This window comes from Balaenoptera ricei, chromosome 16 (assembly GCF_028023285.1).
Source record: "Balaenoptera ricei isolate mBalRic1 chromosome 16, mBalRic1.hap2, whole genome shotgun sequence".
NCBI lineage: Eukaryota > Metazoa > Chordata > Mammalia > Artiodactyla > Balaenopteridae > Balaenoptera > Balaenoptera ricei.
The window spans coordinates 6553411-6576005 of NC_082654.1; the positions used below are offsets into that span (position 1 = coordinate 6553411).

Below are 22595 nucleotides of genomic sequence, written 5' to 3' on the forward strand. Positions count from 1 at the left end.
TTATTTTGAGCATCCATAGTGTGTTAGGTGCTTCCTCGGTTCCGGAGTCGCTGTTCATAAAGGGACTAGGAAATGACCAGATGGATTGTATGTGGGGGCAGGAGGGCTTCCTAGGCAGAGGAGGAGCTTGAGCAAAGGCAGGGAGGCATGGGAGGCCAACTCTAGACAAAAGTTCACTGTGGCTGGAGCAGAGAGAACTTATTAGAAGGGAGTGGAAGGAAGTGAGGCTGGAGAGGCAAATGCAGGCTAAATCAGAAAGAACCTGGGAGTGAGGTTTTATCTTGAAGGCAATAAAAAGTACTTGAGTCAGTGACATGATCAGTTATGCATTTGAAGGAGATCACTGGCAGCCTGTGAATGACATTGATGGAGAGCCAAAAGTACATGCAGAAAAAAACAAAATTGGAGATTTTGCAGTAATCCCGTGAAAAAATGTTAACATAACTAAGGCGGTGTTGGTGGGAATCAGGAGGAGGGACGGCTGAGAGAGGCGGAGTTGGTGTTGGGGAGGGGGTGAAGGTGAGGGAGAAGCCAGGGCTGTCTCCCCGCTGAGGGGGGATTGTTCTGTCAATTGTTGAATCTGGAACAGGAAAGAAGGAAAGACATCTTTTTCTTTTTCAGGAGTGTAAGGAATGGGGCAGATGATGAGCTCAGTTCCGAATGTTAACACTGCAATTGCCTGTCATCTGAGTTGGGGTGTCCCATAAGCAGTAGTTGGACATGTGTGTCTGGAACTGTAGAAAGACGCCTGGGATGAAGATAGAAATTTGGATGAAGCATTCAGTAATTGAAGTTAAAATGTGATGAGATTCCCCAGGGAGATGGTGTGGAACGAGAAGAGGGTCAAGGACAGAACTCTGGGGTACACAGATATCTTGTATGAGGAGCAGGGTGCGGTGGAAGAACACAAGGAGACTAAAGAGGAGGGACCAGAAAAGTAAGCTGAAAATCTGGAAAGATTAATAAAACAGAATGCCTGCTGTTAGAGGGCTCATGTACCAGCATTCCCTGAAATGATTACACTGGGCTGGCCAGAAAGCACGTTCGAGTTTTTCCATAGCACCTATGGGAAACCCAGAACGAACTTTCTGGCCAGCCCAGTGCTTCCCTCCACCTGCCCCAGAGCACACAACACAGTTTATCAGTTTATTATTGCTTTGTTAAAGGTGATGCAAAACGGCTACCCATTGCTTTGTTCGCAAAGAACAAAACTTCCTGATTTGTGGTTTTTTCATGATCTCCGTTTAGAGCAAAATGTAACTCCAGGAGATATGATAATGCCTCAAGCAAATACTGTCTTTAAAAAAAATGGGTCAAAGTTGGCTTCGTGTGCGGTGGAGCTCCAATAAATACGCTGACTTCCCCGGGGAGGCCAGCAGTAACCTATTCTTTAGATTTCAGCTGTGATTGGCTCCCACCCATTTGCTCAGATAGCTAACTCGACTACATACATGAGCCAAATTAATATTTTAGCATACTTCATTAACTCTGCTTTTACTCAAATGTTAGTTTTTAGAATATTATTCAGTTAAAAAAATCACCAAAATAATATTGAAAAGCACTGAGTGACCCAGCCATTTGAGAGTCTAACCAAACCCTTGATTTACAAACTTATATGTGGGGAGTAATATGTTATTATGATACATAAGCATTGCTTGAGCTTGGGAAGTCTTTCTGTAGATGCAGACTACCAGCAGAATGTAGGATTCTTTAACAAATTAATTGTGCAGGATTGGTTATTCAAGCTGTATTTGGTATGAGCCAATATTGAGTTAAAAGTGAATCATTTTTCATTTGAGTATTTTTAAGTAGCTGATTAATTTGATTTACTTACTTAAAATCAAGACAAAGTCAACTTTAGGAGTCTAGAAATAAGGTTTTTAAAATAAGTTCTGAATTTTTACCTTACCTTGTTCAAGAAAGGTTTTAAGTAGATACTAGAAACCAGTAGGATGTGCTTTTTGGGAGCTCTGAGCCAATTAAAACAAAGGAAAGCAAAGGGGTAATCTTCTAAAAATCCCAGTAACGTTAAGTCCATTGTTTCAATTAAAATATAACACGCCTAGAAAATAAAGTTTACATATTAGGTATTTGACTGTAACTTCACGTGGGTGATTACAGCTATGTTTTTCTTCCCGTAAAAGAACTGCACATTATTTGTTTTACGGTATTTTTTGCAGACTACCCTGCCTGACATCTCCCATAATATCAAGTATTTCTTCACCCCACAGTGTTGCAGTGGGAGCCCACATTCTTCAGCGCAGTCAGGAAGCAGTGTGGTACGATGTCGTTAAGCGCACGCTGTACACGTACCTGGGGCGAAGCTGAGCTCAGACTGCAGGACTTCAGCACCTGCAGCACCACAGATGAGCATCTCAAAGCTGAATAAATTAACTAAGCTCCTGAAGGCTTAAATTCCCTCATTTGAAAAAATGGAAATAATAAAGTAAACCCTCATGGGGTCCTTAAGAGTTTAAATGAAGTAATCCATATAAAGTGCTTAAGTACTTATAGCATCTGGCACCCAGTAAGCACTCTGTAAAGGCTAATTGGTAGAATTCTCATCATTATTATTGTTATCATTAGTACTAGTCCAACTTCAGTGGTTGTATAGAACCTTTCTTTTCAAAGTGTGGTCTGCAGACCAGTGCCCGTCCACAAACTGTTACTGGTTTGCAGTGAGATTAGGAGCTGGTACCAGCATGTAAATAGACTATGGCACTAATCATACTGTTTATTTCAGTTTAACAGCAAGACTTCTTCAGTGAAGGGAGCAGTGAGTTAATTCACATTCTGGTTTAAGCTCCTTATCTTGCCGCAAACAAGCACTTTGAATAGAATTGGCATGGAATATGGGACTAATGATCCCATTCTCCAAAAAAAATAATGGCCTTTTATCCTGAAGAGTTATTATTCACTCGTAATGCCTCATTAACCTTCTTTCTTCTAAACATTATAATCGTGGTTCACAAGTATATCATTTATTATTTCAGATAATATTTATTGATCACATAATCTGTGCAAAGCCCTATATATTGTAGACTTCGCAAGGATGGCTCCGAAACGGATCTTGACCTAAGGAAGTCTATCATAAACCTAGAGCTAGAGGACACAAAGTGAAAACCTGAGTAAATGTGTTGAGTACGTGTGGTGAGTGTTTGTGTTAGTGTTACAGCTTCATTCCAAAGGTTCCACGTAGGCAGATGTCTCCTTTTGCTGACCTGCGCCTGTAAAAGGACAGAATTAATGCCTTTATTTTTTCAGCATTTGTACTCTTATAATGGAGATCAGGGTTTACTTTATTAAGGTTGTGTTTTTCCTGGGAGATTCAGAAATCTGCAACACTAGGGAATATCTTAGTTTTTAAATATAACTGACAAAAGTATAACTTTTTGATATTAGTATTATAGAAGATTCATCCTTAGGTTCTAGGATTTTTAAGACATTACTGATTGTCTATTTGATCCTGTTTGCAAACATTTGAATAATAAATAATTTCCTGTTCTGCAGAATATGAAGAGACATTAAATAGATATTAAATTACTTTAAAACTTTCAATAAAAATTAGCACAGATTCTTCAAGAAAAATGCATTGGTAAATAGTGTCAAAACAAATTTGGGAGTCATATTAAAAGAATAATTTTTTAAAAGGCAAAGTCTGGGTGTGTTTAGGGAAAGAACCCTTTCCCTAAACAATGGAGATGAAAAAGGATTGGCTGTGACTTAGATCATAGAAGAGACCTATTTTCCCAGACCTAAGTGAAAATAATTATAAACACTCAAAGTCAAGAAATGTTACTTAGTTTTTAATAATTCTTATAATTTTTCACATGAAAATGGTTCATTGGTTTCTCTTACTGCCCTATTTGGTAAGCTTGCTCATAACCCCACTATCTGTTCTATTCTGCCATTTACATTCAACTGTCACCAACTCTTTTAGAACTTGATCTCAGTAATAACTTTAAGAAAATTGAAGGTAGGTGTTAGAAAAATTATAGATAATATTTAGAAAATTGAGTAATACATTAGATTTTGGAAAATTGTAAAGAAAAGCAAAAAGAGTAAAAAAATAAAAATTTTGATCAAGAAATGACTCGGTGAGTTAGACCCATGGCACTTAAAATAAAACACAGTCTCTTTATCATAGCATATCAAGTCTATTGTGATGTGGCCCTTGTCTCATCTATGAACTTACCTGTCCCAGGGTCTTTTTATTTTTCCTATTCTATACCTGCCATTTTTCCTTCTTTTACTTACTTGACTATAAGATTAAGAGTCTTTGTTTCACACCTCACCTTCATCCTCAGCTAGACTATATGCCTCATGAGGACAGGACCCAGCCCTGCCTGTTCACATGTGTCACCCCCATGTTCACAGGGCAGGTACTTAGTAGGCACTCAGGTATTGGTTGAATAAGAAAATGGAAGCCATGAAAATATAGGCATTGAAGATGAGAAAACTTGAGAATAGAGAATAGAGAAAACTCAATTCTTAATTAGATTAAGAATAATACCTGTAGTAAAATACAATCAGATGTTACTCTTAAAAGCATAAAACCCCCAAAGAACAGAAAGTGATTGGTTATCTACGCAGCCTTTAATTGCTAACCGAGTACCCATATAATTGGGTTCAGACTCTGGAAATTGCCAAAGAAGGTATAGCTCAATAATGGTTCAAGTAGAGAGACTGAAAATATGGGGGAAAGACAGTAAGTAGTACAGATAGTTCAGTAGTTCCCTAATACTTAGGGATGTTGCCTCCTCATACTGGTTATTTACAAGTGGCCCGAAAGATCAGGTGTCTGCTGGAGCAAGCGTGAGAACGCTGTTATGTGAATCTCAGTGCAGCTCTGTGATTTTCCACACAATCCCTCTTCTCAAGTCACCAAGAAAGAAACAGCCTTAATAAATGTTGCAAAAGGAGCTAATCTGTGGTTTGGGTATGTGGTTCAAGGGAAAACTCAAGAGCTTGCACAAATATTTCAGTTGATGGTTGTGGTGATTCACCAAAATTTCAGGCCATATGCTTTAAAAACAGCAGGGGTCTATTCTATATCACTAATGAAAGGGGACAGAAAAGTAACCGAAATCCAGAAACATAGTGAGTTCCTGACAGAAGTGTTTCAACTCTGTTCATTCAGCAGTAGCAAGCTAACTGGAACTTTGAAGAGAGTGAAATAATGAAAGTGCAAATCTGTGCAAGAGAGATTGCGGTGGAGAGACTGAGGAGGAAGGTAGGTGGTCACGGGCGTCTGGGGATGAAAGACGAGGGAGATGGAAGGAACAGAATCCCGAATTTTGAAGGACTTGGTCACTGACTGAATCGAGGGCAACCTGGAAAGTCAAACAACAGTATCCCTGACGTGCTAATAACGTCATTCACTCATTCATTCGACAAATACTTATTGAATGCTTTCTATGTGTCAGCTCTGCTGTAGGTGTGGGGAGCAAAATAGACACATCCCTGACTCAGGGTGCTTGCAATCTGGTGGAGGACACCAACAATAAACAAAATAAAGAGGTAAAATAATGCAGGTTAAGAAGCTAGGAAGTGGGTTTGGGGCGCGGGGGTGTGGATAGAAGTTCAGACAGGGCAGCCAGGTGGTAGGGAAGCCCTCACAGAGTTGACATTTGATGAAGATCTTTGGGAAGTAAGGGAACTGGCCATTTGGATATCTGAGGAAAGGGCATTTCAGACGGAGAGAAGAGCAGGCGTGAAGTCCCTGAGGCAGGCGTGTGCCGTGTGTTTGAGGAATAGTGAGGGGCCACGTGGGTAGAGAAGAGTGACCAAGGGAGGGAGCCGGTGGAAACGAGGGCAGACAGGTGATGGCTGTAGGTCCCACAGGACTGGTAGATCCTATTAAGGATTGTGGCTTTTCCTTGGAGTAAGATGAAATGGGAAGCCATTAGAAATTTTTGAGCAGAGGAGACGTGAGCTGACTTTAACAGGATCACTTTGACTCCAAGAGACTAAGGGTGGAACCAAGACCAGTCAGGAGGCTATTGCAGTAATCCAGGGGAGAGGATGGTGGCTCAGACCAGCTGTTCACAGTAGAACGTATGGGGTTCTTGATGTGTTTTGAAGGTAGAGCTGACATGATCAGATGTATTAGTTCACTATTGCTCCTGTAACAAATTACCACAAATTTAGTGGTAATTTATTATCTTACAGTGCTTCGGTTAGAAGTCCATCACAGGATCTCACTGGGTTAAAATCAAGGGGTCGGCAGGGCTGTGCTGCTTTCTACACCCAGTAGGAGAGAATCCCAGCTTCTAGAGGTCACACACATCACAGCTCACGGCCCCTCCCTCCATCCTCAAAGCCAACACGTTGCATCTCCCTGACCCTTCCTCCATGGTCATATCTCCCTCTGACTATAGCTGAGAACGGCTCTCTGAGTTTCAGATTCTTATGATTAGCTTGGACCCTCCAGGATAATCTCCCTATCCCCGAGGTCCTTAACTTAATCACATCTGCAGCCCTTTTTGTCAAGCAAAGTACATATTCACAAATCCCGGGGATTAGGACGTGCACATCTTTGGAGGCTGTTATTCTGCACATCCATTGAAGGACCAGATGTGGAATTTGCGATAAAGAGAAATGAAGAATAACTTCAAAATTTTTGGTCTGAGCAATTAAAAGGAAGAAGATGAGAAGACCAGGTTTATGGCTTTGGGGCAAATATCACAGCTCAGTTTTGGATACGTAAAGTTTGAAATGCCTGTTAAATATCCAAGTTGGAGATGACAAGTAGGTAGTTGGATACGTGAGACCTGAAGTTTAGGAGAGAGGATTGACAGGATGTATAAATGGGAGTCCTCCACATATGATGGCATTAAAGCCATGAAACAGGATGAGACCATGTGGGCCCTATTATAGAGAGAAAAGGGAAGAGGTCCAGAGACTAAGTGTTGGGAAATCTCCAGATCTCTGCAATTGCTAAAATGGTACATTTGAGAGTTTGGTAGGTCTGAAGAACACATTTATATTAAATTGAACATGGAGAGAAATACTGAAGAGGAGCATTGAACAGTGAAACAGTTATTCAGGACAAATTTCACAATCTTGTTTCACTTAGTCCCTTGCAAACTATCCTTCGTTGTCTATGAACTACATTTACATTTCTAGAATTACTGGACCAGAGCCAAAATATAAATGGTTAACACATAGCTCATCTTACATCAACTTCTGATTCTTTCCTTGGTGAGGTGGTTTCATGTTATACTAGATATGTATTATTTTCATAAATACTCATTGAAGAGTTGTAATAGATTCACTTCAAAGGGCAGTCTTTGATGAGTTTTGTAATCTACAATCTCAGATAGCATAGCTTTGAAAAGGAGCAAATGCCAATCTTTCAGGTTTAAAATTATTGTAGTAGAATGTTGTTTATACTGATAACAGTTTTTATTAAATTTTATTTTGAGTGGCATGTAGCCTACCGTATTATGTGTTTTCCTTTATTTAGGTTAGTACTATTAAATTTGCCAAAGGCCAAGACATGGATCTTTTGTATATATTTAATTACATCTAGGAGAAAATCATTGACATGACTGATGCCAGTTGCTGGGTAAACGAGGAGAGGTGTGTCGTGGGAGTCAGGTGGGCTCAAAACTCAGCCACTCCCCCCCTCCAAATCTGGAACTCAGTCTATATCGCAGTAAAAAGGTCCTGAGAGAACTGGAAATAGAGGTCACAGACTTCATAGCTTTACCCTTCAGATTCATTGGATTCAGCGTAGAGCCCTTTGTGGACTCAACCATTACAAGTATTTCTGTCAAACAAGCCTAACTGGTTTCTAAATGCCAAGTAGGAGAGCAGGTTAGAGAAGCAGAGAATGGCCTCACCAGGTAAATGAGCTGACCACAGTGTGACGTGGGTACTGAATCCCCAGAGAAAGGAGGACTCTGGGGCCGCAGTCTGGGTTTGACCCCTGTCACTTCAGGGAAATTTGAAATCATCGTTGTGTTATAGGAACCAATGTACTGGTGATGTTGAGTTATGAAAAAAACGTTGAATTCTGAGTGTACTCTGTTTAGTAGGCAGAAGTCTGGTTATCTGTTGCTGGCACTTGGCAGCTTATGACAGTGACCATGTACCCTTCCCATGGTTCTTTGGGTTGACTTGGCTCCTTCTGCTGGGTGTCCTGTTGGCTGGGCCTGTGGTCATCTGGAGGCTTTACTGGGCTAGAGCATCTTCCACGGCTCACCCACATGGTTGGCGGTCTGTGCTTTCTGAAAACAGACGCCAAGCTTTGGTTTCTTCCCAGTGGCCTCTCCCTGTGCCTTGGGCATCTCACAGAATGACAGCTGGCTCCAAGGGGGAGTGTTTCAAGCATGTGAATGCCTTGGAAGTAGTTGATCATCACTTCACTGCATTCTTGTAGTCATAGTGAGTCACAGGGCCAGCTCAGACTCGAGGGGAAAGGAAATAGGCTCCACCTCCCCATGGGAGCAGTGGCAGAGAATCTGTGGTCATCTTTTAATCACCATAACAGAGAAGTGGGTGATGTATCTGTACACATTGTATGTGTTATGAAGGGGCTAGATGAGCCTTACATCTCTAGAAAGATGACTATTCAGAAAACGTGACTGTTCCCCGAGGATTCAAAGTGGTAAATACTTTATAAGTAAGATTTTACTTTAATTACAAGATCATTACACTTTTAGGGAGTGCTATAAAATTAAGAGAAACATTTCAAGGACACAAATTTGGTAAAAATAATAGCTCTGCTTTTTTGTTTGTTTTTAAGTTAAAACAATTCAGAAATAGTACCTAAGGCAATCATTGGTCATTACAGTAATTTAATTTACATGTACGATGAGATCCCTTGGAAGGGATTCTAATCAGAACAAAACAAAAATTGAATATAAAACTAAATGTTAACTTCTCTTAAGCAGTAGAATTTTCTGACTCTTGGATACCTTCTCAAAGTTAGCTTGTCCTGTGATCTCAGGCCATTGTGTTTTCGGAGCTATTCTGTGGATCTGGTCTCAGCCATGGGGCAGTGAAGAATTGTAGAGTTAATCCATGTTGCATTTGTGTTATCACAACGTTATAATTCCATTATAATTTTGAAACAATGGTTTTTAGAATGAATTTTGAAGAACTCTACCTTCATAGAGCCAAAACGTCCTTTCCCCGCTCTGGTTTCTCCCTCTTTTGGCCTATTTGTATGTGACTTTTTAAAAATTCTATCCTACTCTTCATCCTACCCCCAAAGTAAGTGGGTGTCCGGTGCCTAGTTTATTAATTTAAGCCCGGAAAAGGCACTCAGCGAATGTTTCTTAAGTGATTGACTGTTTCCTTGGAGCCTGGCTTGACCAATGGGGAGGTTTTTTTTTTTATTACTTACGATTAGGAGCTAGCCGTTTGAGCCCACTAACTCTGACAATCTAAAGCAATAGTTCCGGAACTTCCCTGGTGGTCCAGTGGCTAAGACTCCTCAATCCCAATGCAGGGGGCCCGGGTTCGATCCCTGGTCAGGGAACTAGATCCCACACGCCGCAACTAAGAGTTCGCACGCCACAACTAAGAGTTCGCACACTGCAACTAAGAGTTCACACACTGCAACTAAAAAAAAAAGATCCCGCAACTAAAAAAGAAAGACCCTGCGCATGCCACAACTAAGACCCGGCGCAGCCAAATAAATTTAAAAAATAATAAATTTGAAAATAATTTTAAAAAGGAAGTTAAAAAAATAAAGTGGTGTGTTATACATTAAAAGAAAAAAAAGCAATAGTTCCGATAAATGGGGTGCTGTAAAAAGAGTGATCTGAGTGACAAGATATCATGAAATGTATTTTATTATTTGTTCTTTTATACTCGAGTTTTTCTGTCTTTTTAGTTTTCCCTTGATTGACGTGAAAAGGTGCTTATTTCCAGCAATACTGATTAGAGTTTTAAAAAATCACCAGTGATTGGAAAAGGAAGGACCCCTTACCTGACACGTAGGGAGTGTTACTAGCGTAAATTTTACCTTTTCTTAGGCAATTTTTCACTTCTTCATTTAAATTAAATGTATTTTATTGCCTCTTGAATATGACATACTGGGCTCAAGACCCAGGAATCTCAAGAAATATGCTTGAGGTTACTGGTTTAATTAAGCAAACAAAGACCTCATTAACAAAAGCTAGCCATAGCCTCAGATGGAAAAAAATAAGAAACCCACTCACTTGACTTTGTAAACTGGCAAAAGCAAATGTAAAATGAAGTATTTTTTTTAATATTCTCCTTTAAACTAGAGGAGTTCTTAATACTAAATAAATAAATAAATAGTAGACTCTTGTAGCCAGTGTTGGAGAACACTCCCCAGGCCCTCACAATTTTCCCTTTTATAGGGTCTGGCATCTCTTTTGTAGTGGGATTAGTGACCACGTGATTGAGGCTCACACTCACAATGTCCCCCTGTTGCTTTCTATTCACTGCCAATCAAGATGCAGGGACCTGTGATAGAGGCAGATCAGGCAGAGAGCACCAGGTCCAGTGTGGAATTGTTTTCCAAACTGGCCAGGAAAAAACTGCAGCCAACCAGACTTTGAGAATTAACCTATATTATTCCTGGCCTTTTAAACAGACAGCAGAAATGACAGACAGTAACCAGTTAACAGGAAAAATCATGTTTTATTTTTGAATGCGTATGCTTTTTCTTTTGAACATCTTGTATGTATATGTACCTGATTTTCCTTCTTTTTTTTGTTTGTGTTTAGCGTGGTTTATTGACAATCACTTAACGTGCTGAAGAGTGCTGGTGAGCCAGCACAGTAGCTAATGCAGCAAAGAAGAACAGACGCAGATTTGAGGAATTCAGCTTGCTTAAACCTTGAACTGAAGTCCTAGAGATTGGGACATCTGAGTTTGTATATGTGGACTTTCAACTCTATTTGCAGTGGGTTATTGTAGGAGAATGCCACCTGCTTAAGCTCACTTGGACAAGATGGAAGAAGAACTGGAATGTCCAAACTCTTCCTCTGAAAAACGCTATTTCCCTGAATCCCTCGATTCCAGTGAGGGGGATGAGGAGGGGATTTTGGCCTGTGAGGATCTGGAACTTAACCCTTTTGATGGATTGCCATATTCATCACGTTATTATAAACTTCTGAAAGAAAGAGAAGATCTTCCAATATGGAAGGAAAAATACTCCTTTATGGAGAATCTGCTTCAAAGTCAAATTGTGATCGTTTCAGGAGATGCGAAGTGTGGCAAGAGCTCTCAGGTGAGTAGCCGCTACAAAAAAGCATTTGCTTTGCATGTTGTACTTTTTTATTACTTAAATAGTTACAGTGTCACAGCATAGTGTTCTGTTTTAATAATGATATTATCTAAACCAAAACACAAAACAAAAAAGAGCATCAGCAATTCAGGCACAACAATTAAGTTACTTCCCTAAATTTCTTTATGAAAGCCAGCTGAATAAAAGTTAATACTTATGTGGCTATTGATTGTGTTTATTGTACCACTGAATGTTCTTTAGAATAGCAGAACAATCTATTCAAATTATTTTGTTGTGCATATTATGTTTTAAAAGATGTGATAGATGTTATTTGCCTGCCATAGGTTTTGGGATTAACTGCCACGTTTACATGTCCAGCAGTCTGATAATCAGGATGTGTGGATATGCTTATTGGTGAAGTTGGTTAAGTTACAGAAAGTCAAAAGCACAAGGGAATTCTTATTTTCCAGACTGTAAGAAATAACTGAGTGGCCAAATATGATCCAGGCCTAGAGCCACACACTTCAGGGTCTAAAAAGGAGGAAAGAATTAGGATAGATAGCGAATGACTATTTACTGGCCAGTTTATTGTTGTTATATTTGAACTTGAAGTTTGATTTGAGTGAGATCTCTATTTTACTCTTAAATTGTAAAGCAAGCAATAAGTATTTTTATTATGAAATTCATTTGTAGGTTCTCATGATGTAAGAATTAGAGCAGACCACAGAGATAATCTGATAGAACCCCTTCATTTTTCAGATGATGAAACCCTGGCCCAGAGGGGTTTGATAATTTGTCTAATGAATGTCACATAACTTTCTGAGCTGGAATTCTAAGAACTCTTTCTACTATACTTTGCTGCTTTAAGGTTTTTATTACCTCTGAGGCTTACTTGTTCTAAATGGAACTTGAAGAGGGGTGAAATGGACAATAGGTTTTTTTTTTTCTTTAATCTTGTTTATAGCTGCCAGTATCAAGGGTTTATTATAATTTTCTGTTCGTTGTGATGACTTGTCGCTACAGTGAATGATTTAGTTTGTCATAAGAAGCTAATGATGAAAACTGAAGGGTTATAATTTTCCTGGTTTCTGTGGACAAGTGGCAAGTTAAAAATTATTTAGGGGCTTCCCTGGTGGCGCAGTGGTTAAGAATCCGCCCGCCAATGCAGGGGACACAGGTTCGAGCGCTGGTCCGGGAAGATCCCACCTGCTGTGGAGCAACTAAGCCTGTGCGCCACAACTACTGAGCCTGCGCTCTAGAGCCCACGAGCCACAACTACTGAGCCCGTGTGCCACAACTACTGAAGCCCGCGGGCCTAGAGCCCATGCTCCGCAATGAAGAGTAGCCACCGCTCGCCACAACTAGAGAAAGCCCGCGCACAGCAACGAAGACCCAACGCAGCCAAAAAAAAAAAAATTAAAGTTTTTATTTTGCAATAATTTCAGACTTACAAAAAGTTGCAAAAATAGTACAAAGATTTTCCACATATAGTTCACCCAGATTCCACCAAAGTTAACATTTTACCACACGTGCTTTATCGTTCTCTCTCCATACACACACACAGATTTTTATTCTGAACATTTTGAGTCAGTTGATGACATGATACCCTTCACCTCCAAATACTTCAGCAATATCTACTAAAACAGGGCTAGCCACAATATAATTACCAAAATCTAACTTATAACATTCAAATTTCATCAGTTTGCCCACTAAGGACCTTTGTAATTAAAAAAAGAAATTCTAGTCCAGAATCCAATCCAAAGTTACATTGCATTTCCTTGTCATTTCTCCTTAATCACCTTTGATCTGAAGCAGCTTCTCAGTCTTTCCTTGTCCTTCACGACCGCAACATTTTTGAAGAGTACAAGTTAGGTATTTTGTACAACATCCCTCAGTTTGAATCTGTCTGGTGTTTCCTTTGGATTAGATTCCAATTTTGCATTTGTGGCAGGAAGAGGACAGAAGTGCTATGTGTCCTCCTCAGGACATCGTAGCAGGAGACAGAAGATTTTTCCCGTGACTGGTGATGTTAAATTTGATAACTTGGTAAGGTGGTGACTGTCTTGATCCCTATCGTCAAGTTACAATTCCCCCCTATCATTTAAGACATATGGGGAGATACTTGGAGACTATGTAGAGTCTGCTTCTTGTCGTGCCCCCAGCTACTAATTTTAGCATCCTTGGATGATTCTTACCTTTGACGTTATTACACGGTAGTGACCAAATGGTGATTTTTCTATTTCTGAAATTCCTTCTATCGATACATTTAATATTTGGAATTCTTCCGTAAAACTGAGCTTTTTCTTCTTCCTTATTTATTTATTCATTTATTTATGTCAGTGTGGACTCATGAATTCTTATTTTATTCTGTAGGTGATAATTCATTACTAAGCCCATTTATCTTGTTGCTCAAATTGTCCCCAATGTGGCCTATGGGAACCCCTTCAGGATGCCTTCTGTGTTCTTTTGACATCATTCTCTGAGCATTTCTTTGCTTTCTGGCCCAGTAAGATGTTATAGGCTCATCTAGTATGTTCCCTGCTCCAGTCTTGGAAACTGCCATTTTTCTCAAGGAGCCCTGGTGGTTCCTTTTAGTGGGGAATTGTATTTAAAAACCAGGAGATGGGTGCTAAGTGCCCGTTGGTCATTGACTTGTCGTTGCTTCTAGGTCCTCCTGCTTCTCCTTCTATTTCTCTAGCTCTTTCGATTTCTGTCTTTCTCTGTTTCTCTCTATTTCTCTGTATTTCTTTCTCTATGTATATTTCTGTTTTATCTGTATTTCTGTCTCTCTCTTCTTAAAAACCATGGGTTCCTACTGATGTCTCTGATTCCAGTTCAGCTGTACAGCGTTCATTCTAGCCTTCCGCACTTCCATATTTGTAACTCCCTTCACTAACTATGAGAAACTTAGCACTCATTATTCATAATATCTTTACTTGTTCAATTTTAGAATGCTCAAATTTTAGTTTCAGAATTGCTAACCCACAATATTGTTTAAAAAAAATTTTTTTTTAATATATACTCCTTGAGTTTTCTTTTAGAATTTGTGATCTTAAAGGGCAAGAGTTGTTATCATGTAATATGTTATGTTAATACCTAGCAATGGTTTCTCTTGTCATCTCTAACTTCTTGATCATTTTAATAAATCATGCTTGTTTCTGTTAAGTGTGAAGGCAATATGTATCTTCAGGGTAGGAGAAATCAAATTCTAAACCAATTTAAATAATGGGAGCATCAGTTGTTTTCTTAATTCTGGAAACAACTTGGTTATTTTTTAAAGAGCTTCTAAGACTATTTTCTTTTTCCTCAGCATTTTAAACCTTTCAAAGAAAAGTCTGTCTTTAGACCCAAGCTTTCCAAAGAGGACCACAAGTGTTTTGCTGTATCCTAAAAATTCCACCTCTCTTTAGTGCAGATGGTATGAAGGCTATTTTGTGACTGCCCTCTGGAAAAGAGGACAACTTTTCATACATTTATAGAGCCTTTTCTTGTTACCTTTTTTGGGGCAGATTTATGAAAAAGTCTAAAAGAGAATGAAATATTTTTAGAACCATCTATTTACTTACTTGTCCTGAAATTTCCCCTGAAATGGTTGGGTTAGTGAGCTGAATAAGCATGACGTACCTGAGCTTTAGCCTAAATTAAGAAGCTGGATGGTGTAGAACAACTCCACATTATTAGCTGAGTAACTTACCCCGCATTTTCTGCTGGCAGAGTCTACCTGTGTTCACTCAAGAGGTATACAAATTATGGTATCCAGGGACATGTGACATTTAATGCAGAAGGGGACCCACTCCTCAGGAATGAGTTCTGACATTCTGGTTCACATCGGGCAGCTTAGGGCGCCTGCAGGAATGTTGCTGTAGAGATTCATGCCTTTGGGTGAATTGCTGGTCCTTATGGTTCCTTTCAACTTTGGATTTCATGATTCTGGTACTTAAATAAAAGTGAGTGATTGGGACCTTGGCACAGCTGCGCCCTGGGTGGCCCAGAAGAGGAATCAGTCACCGTGGGCAGGCCGGGGACATAAAACAAGGGCTCGAGGGCCTTTGGGACTAGAATTTGTTTAACTGTAGTAGCGTTGTGTCTCACAGATGACTTTTGTCTCGCGTCCTTTACTCGTATATCCACTAGAGGAGGGGACGCAATCTCTAGCCGTGGACGGAGGGGCAGGAGGTTCCACACCAGTGTGACTCATGTGGCTGTCCTCCTGCTGCGGTGGCAGCAATGAGACTGCTCTGCTGCCCTCCTGGTTCTGATCTGGATCAGGACCAGCCGAGGATCCTGGGCCCCAGCCTCCCAGAGTCCAGCAGCCCAGCCTCCTGCCTGTTGCCTGGGGTGGGGATGGAGCGTCTTGGCTTCGCGTTCCGAATCTGTACAACTTGTAGAGCTCCAGTTACGAAGTCAAGCTGGTGAAGCCTTGATGTAGATTAGGTTTTGGTTACTTGGAGGACCCCTCTTACCTACTCTCGTAGCGGCAGATGGGCCAGAGTCCCAGTGATTTGCTTTCAGGGAGGAGATAAGAGCCAGGAGCCGGTCGCGCTCTGTCAGCGTCTGCGCTGATCCTGATTGCGAGACCCGGAGCCCGCTTCGCCGCTCAGGCTTTAGCACGTGTGGCACGTCACACAGTCCAGAAAATGACCGTTAAAACTGGATTGAGAGAATGTGAAAAAGTTGTTGGATGAGCTCAGAATGAAAATATGTGAAGTTGTGATTTCTAGTAGGGAAATTTTCTAGACCAAATATATAAATGTGGGTGTTATCTATTGCTGAAAGGTCCAGGTAAATTTGTAAATAGGTTTGTTTTTTTCAGTTATAAAAGAACAGTTTTGGGGCTTCCCTGGTGGCGCAGTGGTTGAGAATCTGCCTGCCAATGCAGGGGACACGGGTTCGAGCCCTGGTCTGGGAGGATCCCACATGCCGCGGAGCAACTAGGCCCGTGAGCCACAATTAACAAAAAATAAATAAATAAATAAAAGAACAGTTTTCTGTTTTGTTCACCAAATTGCACACCTTTTGCTAAGTACTAAAGTATGTTCTAGATGCCGGGGGTGGGGGGCATATCTTCCAAAGAGAAACTATAGAGAGAGACATGAAAGGCACATAATGCATTGGTGAGAAGGGTAAAGTACTATTGGGACAAAGAAAAAGCCACTCCCAGAGGAGAATCAGAATCAGGGTGCAGAATGGTACGGTATTTGCTATAAGTGCAGAGAATGCAAGAGTTCCCTGTGAAGCTGTAATCTTAGTGCCCCTTGAAATGACGAAATGTTCACATTTCTGGCATTTGCTGAATCATACTTCTTTTCAGCCGATACTTTGAGTTTGCGAAGGCGTCAGACTTCACAGTGTGCCGTAGCTTGCTTAGAGTGATTCGGAAGGTCTGCTAAAGCACAGAAGTTGTTATAATTAGGAGAGGTGATTTCATATGTCTCTCCTTTTTGTTCAGAGACGACCCTTTCAGTTTGCATTTGCATCACTTACTGTCGTCATCCATGTGTGACTTACTGAAAGGGGCAATACATCGTACGCAGTCAGAGGTGCATGGGGTGGGTGCTCTGCAATTAGCTGTGACTTGTGCTCAACTTTCAGCTTGGCTGTGTCAGCAGACATCCCTACATTAAGCCCAATATGCATGTGTTCAGTCTTTCGCTGGTTATTTGAACTGATGTTTAGAAGAGCTGTCCCATTTCTGAATTATTTTCTTTGCCTCATAGGTGAAATAATTTGCTCTATTGTGGAGGAGGGCAAAAAGAACAGCGAGGACTGTTGGATTGTTTATATTTATTCCACTGCCAGGCCGATATGATGTTTATAACATTATAAACATACTGTAATAGTCTAATCTTGCAGAATTTGTTTATGTGAGTAAATAGAAATAAATGAAGTGCACTCAGAAAACAAAATCAGAACCTTGGGAACGTGGCCCATAATCATCTGAATCATGTAGAATTCTAGAGTTTGAAAGCAGCTATCCTGGATCTTAGAATAATAACCAGACTGAGTATATCCAGGTGTTTTAGTGAAACTGGATGGTGTCATTTCAGCAGCAGTTCTAGCTGTGTAAAATAGTGCCCGCTGTCCTCGTAGTACTGTCCCCCGACATTGCTATCAGGCTAGAAAGAGTAGTGAAAAGTGGTGACTGTTGAGAACCTGATGGCTTATGTTACTACCTTTGTATAAAGATTCTCGGGAGCGACCCTGGCCCGGCGGAGATTATGCTGGATGAGAAACTGGAAGATTCGGATCGGTTCTGGCTGTGCTGTTTACTGGCAGGATGACTGGGGCAAGTCACCCTTCTAAGACTTTCCTCATGTGTAAAATGAGGCCGTGGCCTACATGCCTTCCAGAGATTCCTTTCAGCTCTGAAATTCTAGGACTTCTGTGTGTATCTCTAGCTCTGGCCCCTCACTTAGGCTCCTGGCCTGTTTTGCAGTTGATCTCAGGCTGGCTACACCTGGATGTCCTCCCATCAAGATGACCTTAACCCTGACCACTTTCCCGGCTCTCCTGAAGGTTCTCTCCCTCCCCGTGAACACCTCGCTCCCCCCAGAAGCACTTTATGCTACTGTTTAGCTTCATTCATTCATTCTGTTTTATTTTACTTTTAAATTTCTGGTTGTTAACGATGCCATTACCCTAGTATTTTAAGTCAGAGATCGTAAAATATTTGTTTCTTCTTACGCATAATTAGTCTGCTAGTGAGTACTATTCATTCTTCCTTAGAAATAAATGTCCCTTGGTTTTATTACTTCTCTCCCATGTTAAGTCCTGAGTCTAAGCCTTTCTCTCCCTTCTTTTCAATTATTCTAATGTCTTCATCCATCCTTCCATCCAAATATTTATTATCCCTCTTATGTGTCAGGTCCTCTATTAAGTAGTGGGGGGAATATGAACCATGCATGTCCACCTTAAGGATCTTCCACTCTAGTGGGGAGACAAAGATTCAAACAGTTTTAATATAATTTCTCACAAAAGTGTTATTTGAGGTCTCAGCTAAGGACCTAGATATGAAGGGAATAGGGAATCAGGTTAAAAAGTAAGGATTTGACAAGGATAAAAAATAACTTCCTAGGGAATGAGGGAGATAGAAACTTTTATGTGAATTCCCAATTAGGTGTGATTGTGAAGCAATTCAAGGTAGAATATATCGAATCATAGAATTTAAAAATATTTCTGGAAAGTGTAAGAAATTAATTTGTCCATTTAACAAATATTTATTGAATAAACTTATTTAAGATTATTTGGTGACCAAGACAGATCTCTGTTCTCCCAGAGCTCATAGTCTAGTGGGGTGAACAGGTCTGCACTGGAACAGACCAGCAACTGCAGGAAGTGTGGTCCGTGGTCCATGCCATGGTCGCCAGGAAGTACACTGTGGGGTCTCCTTCCTAGTGGGGGGTGGAGGGGAGGTATCACAGCAAGCCTTGGGGAGAAAATGGCACAGGAGCTCAGACTTGAAGGGTAGGTCTCATCCGTTCAACCCATTTTACAGGAAAGGAAACTGAAGCTTAGAGAAATGGTGATTTACAATTAACAAACTAGTGGCACACCAGTTCTAGAACTCCTGACTTTGGTCACTTGTGGTGTACCTTGATTCCAGATTTCCTGAGCTTAGTATGTTAAATGTTCATCTTTCATAGAACAAAGTGGGTTATTGAGGAAATAATTGCTGATAGTTTTCAACCTGTTGACAAGGCTGACACTCATCTTGAAACAGAGGAACTACATTTACACTTTTAATCATCGGGAATCTGCAGTCTGCAGCAGGTGTTCATTTTGGAGTTACTTGATTTCTAGTAAGTTATGTTTATTTTTCAAGTTATAGTGAGTATTAAAATCTAAGAATTCGGGCTTCCGTGGTGGCACAGTGGTTAAGGATCTGCCTGCCAATGCGGGGGACACGGGTTTGAGCCCTGGTCCGGGAAGATCCCACATGCCGCGGAGCAACTAAGCCCATGCACCACAACTGCTGAGCTCGCATGCCACAACTACTGAAGCCCATGCGCCTAGAGTCCATGCTCTGCAACGAGAGAAGCCACCGCAATGAGAAGCCCGCGCACTGCAACGAAGAGTAACCCCCACTAGCCGCAACTAGAGGAAGCCCGCGTGCAGCAAGGAAGACCCAACGCAGCCAAAAATAAATAAATAAATAAATTTATATTAAAAAAAAATCTAAGAATTCCACGATGGGTCTAGTAAATAGCAAATCTGAAGATAATTAAAAATGCTAAAACTTTTGAATACCTTGGATCTATTAAAAAACACTCAGAATGATTTATTTTAAAAATACATGTAACAAAGCGTAACTTACTGAAAGTGCCCTAAGATTCCAGCATACAAATGAATTCAGTACTTTCTACTGTAATAATTCTTATGCAAATGAACTCTTTAAAATCAACTGAACCATAATACATTTTCAGTAAAAGGATTTAAAAATAAATAACTCAAGAGCAGTCTTGGAATTGGCTCTTTCCAAATCTGGATGGATTGGTTAATTATCTCACTGAGCTTATTTTTCATTGTATTTAGATGATAAATGCAGTGTATTTTAGCTTTTATTGCCAGGGAAATGTAAAGTAGGCTTATCTGGTTATTTTGTTATGGTCATTTAGATTTAAATGTAAATGTTTTAATTTTGAACTACTATTTTTCATCTAAATGCTATTTAATATTTACATTGCTTAAAGCCTAAAAGTTGATACCAGAAGCCATATCTTTGATGGTGTCTTCTTTTAATCAGAAAGAAAATAATAATCTTAAATACATTAGTCTTTTCAGAACAGCTGAGGTTAAAAAAATTTTTTTTTACCTTGCCTTTTATTTTTATCTTCCTGTTTTTCATCTGGGAGTCTAACTTTTACAGTCCCTGCTAACTCCTGTTTATTCCTAACTTTATTTACTAGTACTAACTCTATGCATAAATACAAATTCTTCAGTTTCACTAACTAAGCTGTAATGCAGCCCACCAGTGATTCACTGGTGGAAGAAAACAAATCATTTATAAGATGAACCCTTGGAGGTTTTTTGGTGGTGGTGGTGTTGTTTTCCTAGCGGGGCTGATCCTGTCTCATTTGTCCCCGTTAAAGGTTCCTCAGTGGTGTGCTGAATATTGCCTTTCCATCCACTACCAGCACGGGGGCGTGGTGTGCACACAGGTCCACAAGCAGACTGCGGTCCAGCTCGCCCTCCGGGTGGCAGACGAAATGGATGTTAACATCGGTCATGAAGTCGGCTACGTGATTCCTTTTGAGAACTGCTGCACCAGTGAAACGATCTTGAGGTTGGTTTGGGGGGCTTTCATCTGCTGTACCTGATGACTCCTGACTTGTCCTCTGCGATCCTAGAAGAGCGTATTCTTGCGTTCTCTGCTTTACGTACCTGTAACGTGTGATAGTAACTCGTCTCTCTGTCACCAGCCTGACACGCACCATTCATTTTCCCACCTTGGCACCATCAGGGATTCCTTGTCTAAACTTCTTCCGTATCTCCCCATAATCCTCAGGGAAAAGTCATGACTTGTTAGGTTGGCCCCAAATACCTTCAAGCTGTGCTTCTGGAGCTCCGCCTCATAGTGGGTCCATGTGCGTTGTCTGTGTGCCAGGTGTGTTGACACACGTTCTCCGTGTACCATGTGCCTTGACACATGATCTTCCCTCCACAGGAATGTCTGTGCCTCTTCCGGGCTTGGCTAATTCCTCCCCGTCATACAAGATCCCATGCAGAGGTCACCTGCTCCAGGAAAGCTTCCCTGACCCTCCCGTAGTGTAAATTAGAAAACCCTCTGCTGGGCTTCTGTAAAACTTGGTCTCAGCCTTCATCATGGCAGTGTAGGTCAGTGTTTTTCAAACTCTAGTTTTGAGATTCTTACAGGTTCCAAGGACCCTTCTCAGTAGCTACCACAGTTGTGAGATTTCCTTTACACAGTTGTTTCCAAGAGCTTAACAGAAGGAAAAAGAGAAGTGGAAAAAATCACTGCTCTGGGCCAGTTTCTCAAGCAGTTTTCTATCATAGCCATCATTGAAAGTGAGAGTATCTTATGGCACCTTAAGGAAATGGTCAAAGCTGCTTGCAGCCAAAGATGACCATCTCAAGGGCTTCAGCTGTCCCAGGCACTGCCTGAATGCCCCAAGGTCTGAGGAGACAAGTGTCTCAGCCTCAGTGTATCTGCGTGTCTCTAACCCCCTTGTGGGGCACACCAGAGTGCCCTGGCACGTCACTGGGGACGTCCTACGCTAGTGTAACAGGGATGCTATGACACAGCATAGCAGAGTACAGTATAGCAGGGATGGTTCCTGCATACTCATATCCCTGGCATCTGACATGCTTGTCCCATGGAGAATGTTGTTTAACACACTTGATAACGGAAGGAAAGACGAGTGCCTGGTCCCAGCTGGCTGCTGCAGACTCTGGTGCAGTTCTTCTCCCATTCAGAAAGCCTGTATAACTCATTTGGTTTGTACTAAGCTGCTTTCCCTCAAATGCTATCTTCGAAAATAGAGGACATCGGTCTTCAGGCTGGTGTTAAACCATAGGGAATCTTTCGATCAGTAGCACTACGACTTGAACTTCTTGAAGATGCATAACCTTCTGTTATTCTAGCCATGATGTCCCCGAGTCGTTGTATATGTTTATAAATTATTTATTATGCAAATGGTCCAATAGTGATACAAATAAACGTAAAAACCTCCCTGCTTTTGGGAACTCACAGACTAGTTGGAGAGTTGGACAGGACGTGCAACCCTGAAAGGGTGAAGGATCTCCACGCCTAGCAGATTCATTCTTCATCCTTTACATTTTGAAGTGACCTCTCAGGTGGTCATGGTTTTAATTAAAGGATGGACTAGACTTTGGAAACCTTTTGAAAAGGACTCTTGGATGTAGTCACTTTTAAAATGAAATCTTATGATTTTTTTATCTTATTGATATGGATCGTGTGCATATATATATATATATATATATTTTTTTTTTTTTTTTAAGAAAATCATAGAGATAAATAATTGTGGAGTAACCCAGTAATGTTGTCAGAGTAGGTCAAAGACACATCTCACCTTTTAAGCATCTCTTATGTGTTGGGACTTGGCTTTCATTGCTTTATGATGAAAACCCTGCAAGCATTCAATCCTAACAGCCAAAGGAAGGACTACAGTTTCTGTTGAACATTTTTTTTGCCTCTTATCTGCATGTAGCTTTCCTTCCTTAATGTAGAAAATAGCCTTCAGGTGTGGAGGAGCTGAACCGCAGGTGCACCTCAGAAGGTGGAAGGGAACTAGCAGCCTCCTCCGGCCACTGCGGGTTCTGGTTCCTCCTGCCTCGGCCGGGCTGCCGGGTCGTCTCATCCTTACTTCACAGTCACTCTCGTTGCTGGGATGCTGCACTTTCC

At 40.9% G+C, this 22595-nt stretch overlaps 1 protein-coding gene across 6 annotated transcripts in view; it reads left to right on the plus strand.

The window, feature by feature from the left end:
• DHX32 (DEAH-box helicase 32 (putative)) overlaps positions 1–22595 on the plus strand; it is a 73430-nt gene that overhangs the window by 21701 nt on the left and 29134 nt on the right. For 4 of the 6 annotated variants that reach the window (XR_009498069.1, XR_009498070.1, XM_059900753.1 and 1 more), the window contains exons 2-4: positions 5141–5233; positions 10710–11215; positions 20302–20495. Coding sequence is in view for 4 of the 6 variants with exons in the window: in XM_059900753.1 (XP_059756736.1) it covers positions 10937–11215; positions 20302–20495 (473 nt within the window). In the remaining 2 variants the exon portion in view is untranslated. The remainder of the gene's footprint in view (positions 1–5140; positions 5234–10709; positions 11216–20301; positions 20496–22595) is intronic. The other 2 variants (XM_059900755.1, XM_059900754.1) reach the window with 1 other exon arrangement.